Source organism: Hyperoodon ampullatus, assembly GCF_949752795.1.
Source record: "Hyperoodon ampullatus genome assembly, chromosome: 1".
NCBI lineage: Eukaryota > Metazoa > Chordata > Mammalia > Artiodactyla > Ziphiidae > Hyperoodon > Hyperoodon ampullatus.
In genome coordinates, this window is record NC_136914.1 from 128,737,021 (window position 1) to 128,753,516 (window position 16,496).

The 16,496-nt window shown below is 45.4% G+C and overlaps 1 protein-coding gene across 2 annotated transcripts in view; it reads right to left on the minus strand.

Annotated features, from left to right (window-relative positions):
• TBC1D14 (TBC1 domain family member 14) overlaps positions 1-16,496 on the minus strand; it is a 90,564-nt gene that overhangs the window by 31,905 nt on the left and 42,163 nt on the right. For both annotated transcript variants that reach the window (XM_079717139.1, XM_079717140.1), the window contains exon 3: positions 110-228. In XM_079717139.1, coding sequence (XP_079573265.1) covers positions 110-228 — 119 coding nt within the window. The remainder of the gene's footprint in view (positions 1-109; positions 229-16,496) is intronic.

Genomic DNA, 16,496 nt, shown 5'->3' on the forward strand with positions numbered 1-16,496 from the left:
TTTAGTAAGTGACGTGCTAATTTTTCTTCCCCTTTTCTAATGAAAAGGTGACTAGCAAATGTACTTATCCCTGAAAACAAACTCTCCACAGACTCTTCTTCAGACTCACGCTGGTCTGTCTTCCAGGATGAGCGCAGTGGTGGAAAGAGGCTCAAAGTCAAGATGCTTCCTCACATTCTGCTTTGGAGAGGGTGGCCTGCTAGGTCGTCCAGCCTTGTCTTCATATTCCTAGGACAAAGAAACCAGGGATAACTCCAGGCCCGGCCAATTCTGATATTACGAAGCCCTTTTCAAAGTAAGAAAGGTGTTTTGTTATGAAGTCCTTTAAGTCGATTTTGAGGATGATGCACTGAAAATATTTCTTGCTCTTTAGAAGGAAAAACTGCCCATGAAAGGGGTTCAGCTGTGCAGTTCAGGCCATCAGTTTATGGGGACTGTGGGCTTCCCATACTGGCAGGGAAGTCACTAAGGATCTCATCATCCCAGCTGCTCCTCTAAGGGCCTGCAAACATCGACTCGGGTCTCCTAGGCTGCTTCTGGGTAAGAGGTGTATATTCTGTCTTCTGGACACCATAAATTTGAACTGATTATTGCAGCAGCCTCAGGGAAGCTCAGAGTCAGAGTGATAGGCAATTCTAACATTCATCTGACCCCCACCCCTGGCTTCATCTCCCACTCCCACCGTAAATTTCTAATGCATTTCCTTTTACCCCACAGCATTTTATCTATTTTTGTTTGCCTTTCAAACCTTTCCTGAAATGAGGACGGGCTTAAAAATTAAAAATCTTTTGCTTAAAGATGATTAAGGCTGTTTCATTTTCTTAAAGCAGAAACATCAAAAAAAAATTCTTTAACATCTTGGTGTGAAGCCATCACTGCAAGCTGTTACACGAATAATTGTGCCATGTCCTGGAAATCTATGAGTGGCCTCCACACTTCCAGGTCACTTATTCGTCCTATGAACTGCAACTACAAAACCTCAGTCACACCTGGTGACCCACATTCCAAACACCCAACCAGCAGAGTTCAGGAGAGTCGAGTAATTTGTGCCAAAGAGTCCAGTTTCTGAAACTGTGTGTGTATGTATGCGTGCCTGTGCATGTGTACCCTCAGCCCTCTGCAAAAATAAAAAACCAGTATTCTCTTGTTGCCTATTAGAGACAAGGCTCTCAGGACCCTCCCTTAAGGGAAAGCAACCTAACTGGGAAGACAGGACAAACAACCGAGCAGTTCAAACTAAGATTTAAATAACCACTCCCGATACAACAGAAGCAGTATCAGGAGTGGAAAGTGATGAATTGCTAAACGAATTTTATTAACACTAGTTGTCAAGTGGGGTGTTACTGGTAAAATTATTTGGCAAGCAATTATTCTCTCAGCCAGGAAAGCCTATAGAGGCTTCTAAAAAGTTAAAAGAAAAATTTTTTCCCTCAAAACCCACAGGCTATGAGAAGCGTGTGCACCAAGAAGCAGGTGGGTGGGGCAGTTTCTGTACATCTGGCTGTACAAGGTTAGATGTCTTAACATTGTTTACCCCAGTGTAAAAGGGTTCCATTAAAATCTAAAACGACCTCCACTCACCCAAAGCTGAGAGAATGGCCTCACTTTTTCATCCATTCAAACATCTGAGCACCTCCACGCGCCAAGCACTCAGCTGCAACTTCACATGGTATTAAACAGCCATCAGAAGTATCGTATGTAGCACCCAATGTAAAATCTTGTATTTTATAGGAAATCTACCAAAAGTTGTGTGCTGAGAAAGATCCTGAGACACGCTGCATATTAACAAGAATTGTTAGCGAACGCCCTGTAAGGTGCTACTTATTTGCTGATGCTGGTCTAGTGAGCTATATGCCAAGGCCAAAGATGCTGAGCCCCAAAGTAAGATGCCCCAGCATGTGGATGCCCACTTCCACTTGCTTTGTGAGCTTTACACACATAGTTTAACTTTATCTCCATAACGATCTCTATGGCAAGTGTCACCGCATTTTACAGGTAGGGCCACTGAGGTTCAGAGTGAAGTGACTTGCCCCCAAGTCCACAGCCGGCAAGGAGCTGGGCCTGCAGGACTCCCCACTCCGCCACTCTGCGCAGGTCCGACCTCTCCTGTGGATATACTCAACAAACAGGCATGCAGTTCTGGAGGGAAAAGGCCGGGTCCTACTCAAGTTAAGTGTGGTCTTTGGGGCCAGACGGGCCTGGGAGCAAATTCAGATCCACCAGGAACCAGCTGTGACCCCCGGCAAAGCACAGCTTAGAATCCCTGCACCTCATTTCCACATCTGCAAAAAGGGAAACAGCACCTAGCAGACAGGGCTGTCTAAGGAGTGGGGAGAGGCTTGTGAAGCAGTCAGCACAAGCCTCTCGGTGCAGAGGAAGTGCTCCATAAAGGCTGGCCCTGGCTGCTGTCTGCCATGGCCCTTTTTCTCCTCGGGCTTGAAACTGTGTAAGGCAGAAAAAATGCTCTATGGCCAAACAAAAATCAAGGAGCCCTGCAAAGTCTGCAAAGAGCACAGATATGAAGACGCGTTGTAAAGTTAATTAAATGCCTTGATTTGTGATTTTTAAAAAATCAGTCTCTTCAGTTAGAGCTCGGAGGCTCCATCACAAACGGTAACAAGCAGCACAGTCACAACGGGCCAAGCACTTTCCAAGGGCTTTACACACGGAACTGGCTCAGCTTGCCCTTCACACTAGCTCCCCACAACCCCGAGAGGGCCGGGCTGGGGCTGGAGGAGCTGGACCAGAGCCAAGCACCCTGGCTCCGCCCCCGCACTGCTCACCGCAGACTGCCACTCGCTAGAATGCAGGATCCAGTTTAATCATTTACGTTCAGTCTAAATAAAGCTTTCAACTATGACACAAACCTGTAATAGTGAATTAAGTGCAGATGCAAGGCAAATACTTATGCTTTAATCACATAGAGCCCTGCATGATTTAAAAATAAGGAGGCCTGGTCTGTCCATACTTGAAATCCCAGGGAAAGCCTTTTCAAAATTCTAAATGGCATTTCAGAATACGAACGGCTTTGGAAATTGTTAACAGATCCTACTCCAAATGTAGTTCTCACACTGCTACCTAGAGGGGTCGACAGTAAGCTCATCTTCCAAGCCAGACAAACCAATTTCAGGAACAAGAAAGAGGACGATTCACTCTCAGGACAAACAACTTTCAGTTGTGAGTTATCAACACTGAGGTCAGCATGTGATATGGCAAGAGCTAGGGCTTTGGAAGCAAAAAGAGTGAGTTCTAAGTCTAAGTCCTGGCTCTGATCTGGGGCAAATCATCGTGCTTCTCTCTCGGCTATAAAACGGTAGCAACTGTGAAGACTCCAGTGATGATGAGATCACGAGACATACATTCAACGGCTGCCCATAAAGTATGAGCCCTTTCCGTGTGCCAGGCAAATGGTGGGGTCGGCCCAGCCTCGGTGCAACTCATCGTTCCAAAGTTTCTTCTCCTCTTGGGGCCCTTATGGGATCAAGTTGAAGTCTCTTGGTTTAAACCAAGTAACAATGCCATTCATTGCTGTGCTCATCAGAAGTCCTGCAGGCTAATCAGTATAAACCATCCATTCAAGGAACCTCTATGGATTCCAACACCCTGCATAACCCTAGAGGGAATTTAGAACAGGGTTCTGCAAAGTTCTAGTGGCAAATCAGTTTTACTGGTCACGACAGTATTTTTTTTAAATCAAACAATACAAAAATACAGAGTGCACATAGTAAGGACAGTTTGTTTCAGTTCTATACCTACTTATAGCTATGCCTTCATGAGAGAACTGAGTCTCAACCTAAATTTTCTAACCGGGGGATGGGGGTGGGGTGTTGTGTCAGAATAAAAAGTTTACAAGTCACTAATTTAGAAGAGGCCACAGTCCCCGCCCAGAGTGGTGTGCCTCGTATCCTGCTGGGAAGGTAAGACCAACACCAGAGAGACCGCAGCTAACAAAGCCTACTGCACCCAACTGGGGGCTAAGTGCGGGGTGTGGTCTGATAATGCAGCAAAGGTTCAGGAAAAAAGCAGTAAAAGCCAGGGCAGCTGAGCAGAGCCTCAACTCCACACAGCGGCCAGGAGCTCATTTGTGAAGGGGCCACGTGGGGCCTGGCACTTTAGGAGACCTGCAGACCCCACCTTGAAGGGCTCACTCACTCTAGCAGGGGCAGTACAATGCCAGCAGAAGCTATGAAACCAGAGCAGACGATAAAAAATGTGGGAGCCCCAAGGACAGGACACCTATGGCTGGAGAGAATCAAAGAAAACAGCTCATAAAGGGTGCCATCTCAGTGGACAAAGGACAGGGGAGAGCTGGGCTAGAAGCCGTGAAGGAGGGGCATCCCAACAGCACAAGCAGCAGCCAGGAGATGACAGCGAACAGGCTTCTCTGTGGGTGAGCATGAACACTTCACGTGGGGAATGACGCCGAGTCAAAGTTCTGTTCTAGACTTCATGGTCTCAACAACAAGCTACCCAGAGCTGATGGGACAAGCCAAGACCAAGCGAGAGAGAGAAAGGAAGAGCTAGACTGGGTGTAGAGTCAGAAAGTAAACAGTGTGAGGTGTGATGAGCCCATTAGATACATCCAATGGCAAGGTCTACATCATGTGCATGATCTGAACAGTGCTGGAGATAAGGACAGGGCATTAGACTCCTAAATAAAGAGTATAATCTGCCAGGTGAAGAAGAAAAGAAAAAAAAGTCTACCTCGACAGACATTTGTGTGAGAGGAAAAAATCAAGATTCTCAAACAGTGAAAAGAAAGTATTCCTGGTAGAATGACAAGAGGGGTGTCACTGCTACTTACAGAACTGGAAGAGTGCTGTAAAAGACAGCCAATTACGCCCAAATGTGGTAACAGAAGCCCCCTGGCTTCCTGGAAATCTATGTTAGCTACAAGGAGAGAGGGTCATCAGTTAAAATCTGTGCTTAAGGCTTGGACTCAACTGGTTACAGCATCAAGATTAGCCTTTTAAAATAACCAGGGAGTTTTAGAGGTATGTCTGGAATAAAGCATAGCAGGTCACCATGTGGCACCTATTAACAGACTGACGTGAACCAACGTGAGGGACAGAGAGCACAGCAACCCTGTGGGCACCGGCTGAGGACCCTGCGGGGGAAGCACTGGGAGTTGGCAGCAGGCCTGGGTCTGAACCATCACCTGCACATCACCACCACCACCAGCAGCGTGACCTTGGGCATGTTCCTTCACCCCTCCAAGCCTGCTTCCCCACCTATTAAATGAGAATGAATTAACGTAAGACACATGGCCACAGCAGGTGCCCCAAAATGACAGGGAGTATTACTGTCATTATTTTGCTACAAAATTACTTTTCACAACATTTCCCGCTAAGAGCGGTGCTTAATAAGGTTGCGGTGAAGAGTAGGTGAAAGCAAAGAACCCAGAACACTGCAGCGGGCTTCACAATTTGCCATTTATAACAAGCAACTTTTGGGGGGAGAGGGGTGTTGTCTCACAATCTGGGACGAGATCTGTTCTATGTTGCCATTTTTAGTGGGTAAGAGTGGCCTGAACAGGTCTTACAAATGCTGGGACTCCAAAACAACAGTCCTGGTGACCAATGAGGCTGACCTCACAGTAAGAAGGACCCTCTGGAATCCTCTGAAGGGCTCCTCAGATTTCAACTCTTTTCTCTCCTTACCACAGTCTTTTTCCCAGAAAGCATCCTCTAGGTTACCAGAAATGTTGGCATTTGGGACAGCAACTCTCAGGGGGCCTTTCTAATTGTCATGTTACTTACAAAACATGTAGAACACAGAAGTTCACCTGTGGACTGGTGAATGAAATGTGTTAAAACTGAACTGCAGGTGTTAACAAGCTTGGTTACTGCTGCGATCTGACCACCTTACTCGGACCCTGAGCAAATGGGGTACAGCCTGAGCTCCGTACAAAGGCTTCTTGCCCCCAGGATCACGGGCAATGAATGCCATTCAGGCCTCTAAGAGGGGTGTCTGGCCTGGACTGACCTCAGTCTGAACACAGGGTGCGATCCCCCTCTGGGTGGTAAGAACTAGGACGCGCTGGCTCTCTCTTACAGTCCCCCACTGTATCCATTAAAACTCAACCCTGTGAGGAAATTACATGGAATCACAGACAAAGAATGGCAGGGAGGAGGAAGGCGCATCACCGCGGCCACATGCAAGCTTCAGCTCGTTGGAACAGATGCGTGTAACACACACACATGCACACGGGCGCACCCACGCTGGGGCCTCCGGCCGGTAACGGCCGGGCAGACCCCCGGAGGGGCGCGGGCGGGGCCGCGGCCCCACTCACCATGAACGCCGCGGGGCTCAGAGGCGCGCGGCCGGCGGCTCCATGCCCGAGCGAGCGGGCGAACGAGCGAGCAAGCGGGGCTCCGCGGCGGGACCTCGGGCGGCGGCTCCGGCGGCCGGGCGGGGGCGGCAGGCCGCTCAATCGTGCGCAGATGCCGCGCAGCCGATCCGCGGCTCGGTTTCGGCGCGTCAGGCCTGGCTCGCCGGGACCCTGGGCGCCGGGCGGGGCTGGGGGAGGACCCGGGCACCCCAAGTCCCGCGGGGGTCCCTCCTCTGGCCGCTCAGGTAGGGAAGGTCGCGCTGCGCCCTCCAGACAGCGGACGTGCCCACGCGGGCGGGGAGTCCAGACGCGGGATGTCCGCCCGCGATACAAACCGGGCCTAAATGCTGGCGCTAAGCAAGTTAGGCTGCGTCCTCAGCACACAAATATCACGCTGGAAAACGTACACTCCAAAAAGGAAGCGGTGACACGCCAAACAACGTTCGCCAAAGCTCTGCTTTGTGAGATTTTTAAAAAATGACACATGTACATTACTGGAAGGAACTACATAAAAATAGTAACACTAGTAACCTCTGGGTAGTGGAGTGATTCTGAGCCATTTTATTCTCTTCTTTATACTCTACTGCGGTTCAAATGTTTTCCACAGTAAGATCAGTTCAATCAAAGCGTCAGGGTGCACACAGAAACACATAATGATGGAAATCTGACTAGTGATTGCTTCTCAGGGATTGACTGGGAAGGGGCAGAACGTATCCCCAGGGCGGTGACAGAAATATTATCTTGATAAGCATTCATCAAAACTAACTGAATAGTAGACTTCGGATGACAGCCTTCCACTGTTTGGAGATCATACCTCAATGTTTTAAGTCTTTAAAATCTGCATAAGGTCAAAATTATTTCTGGTCAGCCCATGGGTCCAATGTCCAAGTGCTGAACAAACTGGGTTTGAGACAACACAGACTCTCCTGCCGGAAGGAAACTCACAAGTCCCCAGACCATGGTACCACGCTTTCCGCAGCTGATTTTCTGGATAATAGCATTACCAAGTTGCCACCAGAAACTTCTTCACTCAGAAGGAGCCTACAATGTCCATCAAGCTATAATCGAGAAGACAGACAATGACAAGTGATGGCGAGAATGTGGAGAATCTGGAATTTTCATAAGTCACTGGTAATTGCAGCCATTTTCGAAAACAATGTGGCAGTTTCTTACATAGTTCAATATACACCTACCACACTCCTAGGAACCTACCCAAGAGAAATAAAAAATACATCCACAAAAAGACTTGCATGCAAATGTTCACAGCAGCATTATTCATAAGAGCCCAACACCAAAAACAATTCCAAAAACCCATTAAGTGAGGAATGGATAAACAGCACTGACGCAACAATGAAAAGGGCACTGATACACGCTACCACATGGACACCACATGGGTGAGCCTCAGGGACATTGTGCTTAGTGAAAAGATGCCAGACTAAAGGTAATGTGCATGATTCCATTTATATGAAATTTCTTTCTCTAGAGAGAAAGCAAATTGACGTTTGCTTGGAGCTGGAGGCGGAAGCGGAGATCCACTGCAAACAGGGGACTTCGTCGAGGGGTGAAAATATTCTAAAACCGGATTGCAGTGACAGTTGCATAGCTGCATAAGTTTATTAAAAGTCATGAACATGTACAATGAGTGAATTTTATGGTATAAAAATTATACCACAATAAAGGCATTTTTAAAAAGTAATAGGAGGATAAAACTGGAGAGGCTGATTCTGGCTGGAATGATTAGGGAAAGGCTTGTTTTAAAAAAAATATTCAAAATTTGGAAATAAGACAAAAGCATGGGGGAGAGGTGCCTTTTCCATTTATACCTGGGCGTTTTTAATATGCCTGCCTGAGGTTTATTTAATTCTCTAGGAGAATGTGCCTGTGCTACTTACTACTCTATTAGAGCCCAGACACTGTGAAGTGACATATTAACTTGTGGATTTATGTCCAATAGAATAGATAACTCTGAAGATGATGTTTTCTTAAATCTAATGTAGCAACCTTATTCTAACTTTTTTGGTTTTATGTCTATAAATACCTAGTTCCTCAAATGCCTTTGGAATCAATTTTACCATCTTACTGGTTCATTTAACTGATTTAATGCATCTCCTCAATGTGTTAAATGAACCTTTAACCCATGATCAATCAAAAAAATTAAAAAGGTAAATGTCATGAAAGAATGGTAGAGTAACTGTTTTCTATTAAGAGAATAAAGTGACAAATAACTAAAGGCAATATACAAACCTGACTGGAGGCTGGTTCATAAAGAACAGTTTGGTGTAACTAGAGAAAGCAGAACATAATCTGGTCACGAACATGCTCTGAACATGGTCACGGTAAGATGCTATTATGGAAATTAACTGATAATTTTCTTAAGCCTGATAACACCTTTATGGTTGTGTAGAGAGCTGAATGAATGCTTATGTATTTATGAATAAGATGTCATGATATCTGCAACTTACTTTCAAATGATTCCATTTTTTAAAACTAGAAAGAGGCACAATAAATGAATATGGCAAAATGTCAACAACTGTTCAATCTAAGTGGAGCATATATGGCTGTTCATCATTAAATTATTACTTGAACCCTTCTCCAGGTTTGAAATTTTTCTTCACAAGGGGAATAAACCAGTAAGAAGGCTGATGACCAGTCCTTTAGATCCCATCTTAAATACACATCCCCACAGAAACACTTACTGCCCTACCACGTAAACTGCAGCAAGGCCCTGGTTCCTCCTCTCCTAGCATCAGGTTCTGTTTCCTCATAGCATTTAATCACAACTTGTAATTACATGACTCTCTGATTAATATTTATTTCCCTCAAGAGACTGTGAAACCTCTGAGGGTGGGGCCTTGCTGTAGTCTTCTCCCCGCTGATTGCTAACAAAGTACACGGCACAGAGGAGACGCTCAGCATCACTGTTCCATCCTTCACTGCACCCATCCAATAAGCACCTATGGTGCTTGGCCTTAAGAATAAAGATGGACAAGGTCCCTGCCCTCGAGTCCCTCACACACCAGCAAACAGACAATTACCACACTATATGGGTGCTCGGTCCTATGACTGAGAGAAATCTGAGGGCTCCAGGAGCCCCAGGAGGCAGCTGACCCGGCCTGAGGAGTTACTGGTGACTTTCCAGAAATAATTCCTGCAACTGGAAGAGAGCTGGGGTCCTTCTCACAGCGAGGCGTGGGTTCTCAGCCCCTCCACGCCTCCTACCAACACCCAGTGCCATGCATACTGTAGACATCAGCCAACCGGGGCCCACAGGCTCACTAAATGTAAATATGAGACAGACGCATTAAGCATGTGTTAAATACACATTAAGATGTGCTTCCAAAGCACAGTGCTTATCTCCTCTGACAGGCTGTAACCTGCAGGTTACTTTACCAACAGTTTCTATCACATATTTCGGGACTGGGTACCATTCATAAAGGTTTAACTATTATACCATGTGATGACAGGTTGACTTTTACTACATTTTGAAACAAAGCAAAAATAAGACGTTAACAGAGCCTTTTTCTCTATCTCAATCTGGCATTAGATGTGACTTCTATCCTAATCCACCTGAAAAGAATGCTTCCTCCTGAAGTTTCTGAGTTTAACCAGCACTCACCCCTTGCTTCCTGTATCCCCACCAGCACACTGGATTTACCTGCCTATCTGATTAACCTACAACATTGTTGTCTCTGTCCTTCGAGATCAAGGAGGTAAGACTGGGTGACTTGTTTGGTGCAGCATCCTAAGAGACAGGCTGACAAACCCAACCTTGCTAGACCACCGAGTTTCACAGGATCAAAAGGTCACTGAAGGAACGACTTCAACCTGGGAGACTGGTTAAGTGAACCATGATACAGCTACACAAAGGCCATTACTTACTTAGTGAGTAAAAACAAGATCATGGAAGAATATTTAATGATATGGGGAAATGTCTCTGTTGTCATAGAGATAAGAAGAAAGTCTACAAAGCGGTATGTTTTGAAATTTTGACATTCATCCATTTAACAAACCTGTATTAACCATTCACTAAAGCTAGGTACTATTCTGGGCCCTGGAGATAAAGTGAGAACCAAACAAGGTCTGGTCCTAGGTTTCATAGGCTGTGCAGAAAATACCTGAGAGTTCTGTGACAGTGACAACTGATGGGGCGATGGTGGGTGGTTCTTCAGACGGGGAGGTCAGGGAAAACTTCTTAGAAGACACCACCTAGGAGGGAGCATCTGAGCTAGGACCCGATGAGTCTCATTCAACCCTAACAATCCCATGAGGTAAGTACTGTGCTAGGCTGAGTGATGGCCCCCAAACATGCCCATGTCTTAATCCCTGGGACCTGTGACTGTTACCTTACATGGCACAAGGGACTTTGCAGATGGGATTAATGTTATGGACCTTGAGATGCGGAGATTATCCTCGATTATCTGGGTGGGCCCAAAATAACCACAAGTGTCCTTAAAAGATGGAAGCAGGGACTTCCCTGGTGGCACAGTGGTTAAGAATCCGCCTGCCAATGCAGGGGACACAGGTTCGAGCCCTGATCCGGGAAGATCCCACATGCCGCAGAGCAACTAAGCCCGTGCACCACAACTACTGAGCCTGTGCTCTAGAGCCCGCGAGCCACAACTGCTGAAGCCCACGCGCCTAGAGCCCGTGCTCCGCAACAAGACAAGCCACCATGACGAGAAGCCTGCGCACCACAACAAAGAGCAGCCCCCGCTCACTGCAACTCAAGGAAGCCCGTGAGTAGCAACAATGACCCAGCACAGCCAAAACTAAATAAGTAAATTTATTTTTTAAAAAAAAAGATGGAAGCAGAGGGAGATGTGACTATAGAAGGGGAAGGCAGTGTGTTGATGGGAAAAGAAATTCCTTGGCCACAAGCCAAGGAATGCCAGCAGCTTATAGAATCTGGAGAAGAAAGAACAGATTCTCTCCTGGAGCTTCTAAAAAGACCAGCCCTGCCAACACTTTGATTTTAATCTGGAAGACTCATTTCAGACTTCTGACCCCCAAACTATAGGAGAATAAATCTGAATTGTTTTAAGCCACCAAGTTTGTGGTAATTTATTACAGGAGCAACAGGAAACGAATATAGGTACTATCAGCATCATCTCCCCTACCCGCCCCCCCTTTTCCCTAGATGCAGCAACTAAGGCTCTGAGTGACTTCCCCAGTTAAGTAAACAGCTGGTCAGATGCAGGGCGGGATTTAAACCCAGGCAGTCTGGCTCCAGGGCCTCTTCCTATCAACTCCCCTGATGCACTGCCTCTGAACTAGGATCCCAAAATAGTGTTCCCTTCGTGGCCCTAAGGCCTTGTTAACCAGACACAGGCATAAGATCAAGGAACAAATGCAACACTTGCCTATTAACTAGTGATATCACGGAGTTTCCAGCACCAAAGAGAAGACTCCACCCAAAGTGCTTCCACAGGCTGACAAGATGTTAAGTAATATTCTGAGTCCAACTTAGACAAGCAACTTAAAGGGGAGTTTAGAGGAAACTTAACTTAAAGGAAAGCAAGGTTAACAGCCTTGCTCTTCTCCAATCTGAGGTTTCTCCAAGTCTACACGGGCGCTTGCCGATGACGCCTCGTCGGGAAGGCCAGCTGTGCTCCAGGCCCTGCACCATGCACCACAGCCCAAGACAAGCCAGCCGGGCCTGGAAAAGACCCAAGAAGCGTCTCCCCTGCTGATCCAACAGTGTTTAGAGATTATCTAATACTTTAAAATCTCAACCTTCCATCAGGAATTAGATCAATGTGAAAAAAGCAGTTTTCTTTGGCTGTCAATATTTTCATATCAACACATTAAATTGCTCGGGGAAGGGCAAAAGCATCTGAAAGCTCCCAAGGGCCACCTCCCCCCAGGCCTTCCTAGGAAGCTGCCTTGATTCAGCTACTTCCATGAAACGTACTTTTCTGGTTCAGCTCATCAACAGGCCACCCAGCTGCAGACACTATCGCCTGAGCCCGGAGTCAGTCAGAAAGTGGATTCAGAACACGGATGGTCGCTTCCGAACAGCCCCAGCCACAGCACCTTCAAGGTCAGTGCTGGGCAGGTCTCCTGAGAACCGATCGTGTACACACCAGAGAGAAGCTGCACAACTCTCTCACAAACGTATGCATGTGAGTGAAACGTACACAAACGTAATCTGGCTCAGAGAAAGGCCTGGGAGGGTGGGCACTAAACGGTCAGAGACTACAACCAGGAAGGGGCTGTGGAGTCTCGGGTGAAGAGGGCTTTCCCGTTTGATTCTGCCCACCTCCATCATTTGGGTATTTTACAGGTATTTTTTCATGAACTATTTTTTATAATTTGAAAAAAGAACAATTTTTAAGCCATTTCAGATGGAATCCAAGACTGATTTTGGCAACTGCAATTTCCAAAACACACTGAACACGCCTGAGCAACAGCTAAGTTTTTTTTTTTTATCCACTCAGAGGAGTAAAGATGTAGTCATGATGTAAGACCAGAACGAGAGAAACCACTGACCTTTACTGAGCTCCCACTGGACACCAACCACTGCTCCAGGAACACCCACACTTTATCCTACTGAACCTTCATGAGCACAGGCAAGAAGGGCATTATCTTTGCAGAGGAGGAGACCAAAGGTCAGAGAGGCAAAGTCAAGTCGGCGGCCTAAAGTCACACAACTGACTATGAGTGACAGAATCAGGACACAGACAAGGGGCTCTGTGATCCCAAAGTCAGAGTCCTTCCCAGGCCCCCTGCCTTCCCAAGCCTGAGACCTCTCTGACCCCAGCACTGTTAGTGGTCCCAGTAAAGATCTGTCCATTTCCTGTTCTCTGAACTCCTGTCTCTTCCTGGGAGCCAGAGCGGTAAGACTGAAAGTGTGCTCTGAACGCTGCCCTCTCAGACTGACGGGGAAGTGTCCACATTAGGAAAAATAAGCAAACCTTAAGAAGCACTATGCACTAGAATTTCAGTTTATATTATTAAAGGCATCTGAGGTAAGAGAGTTATACTTCTCAGATCAACTGTTGCCACGACAACAGTAGGAGACAATCTATCCATAGAATAAAAACAAAGTTCAAATTAAATGACCACGCTGCCATTTCCCTTTCTTCTCTCTCCCCCTTTTCTTTCTCTTCCAGAAAGGCATCATGTAGAAATTTGATACGTAATTAACTTGCTGCCTCTCTAAAATCCAAAATTAATAGTAATTAGACATTTTATGAGGTAATTTCCTGACAGACTCACCCTCAACCGAAAGGTCCTGGTCCTGTACAAGCGTGCCATCTACCACATTGACAAGCCAAAATTTCCAGAACAGGCTCAGCTTTCTACTCTGGATCACCACTCACTGGATAAAGTTTCCCTCTTTGCCCCACCACTAGGAAGCTCAGTGTCAAATTTGTAGTGTGCCTCTACGAGTTACATGGGAATTTGTGAGCTGTAGTTTGGGGTATCCATTAGGCTCTTGTGGTCCTTTGCCCAAATTCCTTAACACTTTTGTCTACCATTCTGCATACTTTTTAAAAACTTTTTTTAGAGTAGACATGCACACAAAATAAAATCCAAAAGGTATAAAAGGGTAAACAGTGAAAGTAGGTCTCCCTCCTCCCCCAGTTCATTTGCCTCTCCAAAGCAATGCTATTATTATCAGTTTCCTAAGGGGCCTTCCTGATACAGTATCCGCACTTACGAGCATATGCATGTATCTCATGCATACAGAGCACACTAATGGTTATTCAGCTTGCTTTTTTAAGGTATGCGCTGTATTGCATTTAGAAATTTAACCAATTCACTACTGCCAGGCATTTAGATGGCTTCCGGTCTTTTCTAATCGATCTTTTTTGTAATCTTCCAATCTTTCGCAATCAATACCCTTATAAAACCATCAGTTTACCTATGCAGTAACTCATCTGTAAGATAAATTCCTAGAAGTGGAAATGCTGGGTCAAAAGTACCCTAGCTGCTTGATTGATTCATTCATTCATGTTAGTTTTATTTTTTTAATTAACATATAGTTAGCTTTTTGGTGTGTAAGTTCTATGACTATTAAAACACGCTGTCTTACAGCCATCACAATCAAGATACAGGACAGTTCCATCCTCCCCAAAACCTCGTCCATGCTCTCCCTTAGTACCCACTCCTGACACTGCAGCTTTATCTCTTCAAGCTTATCATACAAATGAAATCATACAGCACATACATAACCTTTTGAGACTGGATTCCTACAGTCAGATAATACCCGTGAGATCTGCCCAAGATTGTTAAAATAGTGGATTACACTGATTGATTTTCAAATAATAAACCAGCTTTGCACTCCTGGATAAATGCCACATTTAAATGTATTGCTGAATTCAATTTGCTGATAATGTGTTGAGGACTCTGTGTGTCTTCATAAGGGATACTGGCCTCCAATGTGCTTCTTTTGTACTGTCCTTGTCTGGTTTTGATATCAGGGTAATACTGGCTTCATATTATGAGTCACTCCTTCCTCTTAGAAAATTGGTGTTATTTTTCTTCAAATATGCAGGAGAACTCATCAATGAAACCCCCTCTGGGCTTGGAGATTTCTTTTTGGGGAGGCTTTTAACTAAAATTTCCATTTCATTAATAATTACAGGACAACTTGGGTTATCTATTGCATCCTGGGTGAGTTTTGGTGATTTGTGATTTTCAAGGAAATGGACCATTTCATCTAAGTTATCAAACTTACGTACATAGGGTTATTTATAACATTCTCTTATTATCCTTTTAATTTCTTCAGGGTCTATAGTAGTATCTCCTTTTTTCATTCCTCTTACTGATAATTTGGTTCTCCTCTCTTTTTGCCAGTTTTGTTAGCATTTGATTTTGTTGATAATTTCCAAGAACCAGCTTTTGGTTTCACTGACTATTAATTTTTCTGCTTTCAATTTCAGTGATTTCTGTTCTTATGTGTATTATTTTCTTCCTTTTGCTTGCTTTGGGTTTATTTGCTCCTTTTACAGTTTAAGGTAGAAAATTAGATTGGAGAACTTTTTTCTTTTCTAATCTGACTGGTCTAATGCTATAAATTTCCTTCTAAGCACTGCATCCCACAAATTTTGATAGACTGTGTTTTTGTTCAGTTCAAAATATTTTCTCAGGCTTCCCTGGTGGCGCAGTGGTTGAGAGTCCGCCTGCCGATGCAGGGGACGCGGGTTCGTGCCCCGGCCCAGGAAGATCCCACATGCCGCGGAGCAGCTGGTCCCGTGAGCCATGGCCGCTGAGCGTGCGCGTCCGGAGCCTGTGCTCAGCAACGGGAGAGGCCATAACAGTGAGAGGCCTGCGTACAGCAAAAATATATATATATATTTTTTTCTCATTTTCCTTGTGACATCCTTATTGTTCCAAAACATATTTAGAAGTATGTTACTTGTTTAATTTCCAAGTTTGGGGAGATGTTCTTGTTATCTTTCTGTCACTGTTTTAGTGTAATTTCATTGTGGTTAGAGAACATATTTTGTGTAATTTTAATCCTTTCCGATTTAGTTTCTTTTATAATGCAGGTTACAGTCTATCTTGGTGACCATCCACGTGTGCTTGAAAAGAATGTGTGTTGTGCTCTTGTTGGAGGGTGGAGCGTTCTCTAAATGTCCGTTAGCCTGGCTCATTGACGGTAGGTGCTTCTATGTCCTGGCTAATTCTGTCAATAGTTCTATCAATTACAAAGGGAGTGCTGACACTTCAGCTGTAACTATGGATTTGTCTACCTGCTTCAGATCTGTCGGGTTTTGTACCATGTATTTTTGCAGGTCTTTTATTAGGTACACACTCATTTAATAGCATTATGTCTTCACTGGTAACATCTTACCTTATCCCTGGTAATTTTCTTTGCTCTGAAGTCTACATTTTCTGATACTTATGTATCTACCCCATCTTCATTTTGACTAATGTTTTCATGGTAGTGTTATCTTTTTCCATCCTTTAATTTCAACTGCCTGCTTTATATTTGAAGTGCTTTATATATATATATTTTTTTTTTTTTTTTTTTTTTTGCGGTACGCGGGCCTCTCACTGTTGTGGCCTCTCCTGTTGCTGAGCACAGGCTCCGGACGCGCACACTCAGCGGCCATGGCTCACGGGCCCAGCCGCTCCGCGGCATGTGGGATCTTCCCGGACCGGGGCACGAACCCGCGTCCCCTGCATCGGCAGGCAGACTCTCAACCACTGTGCC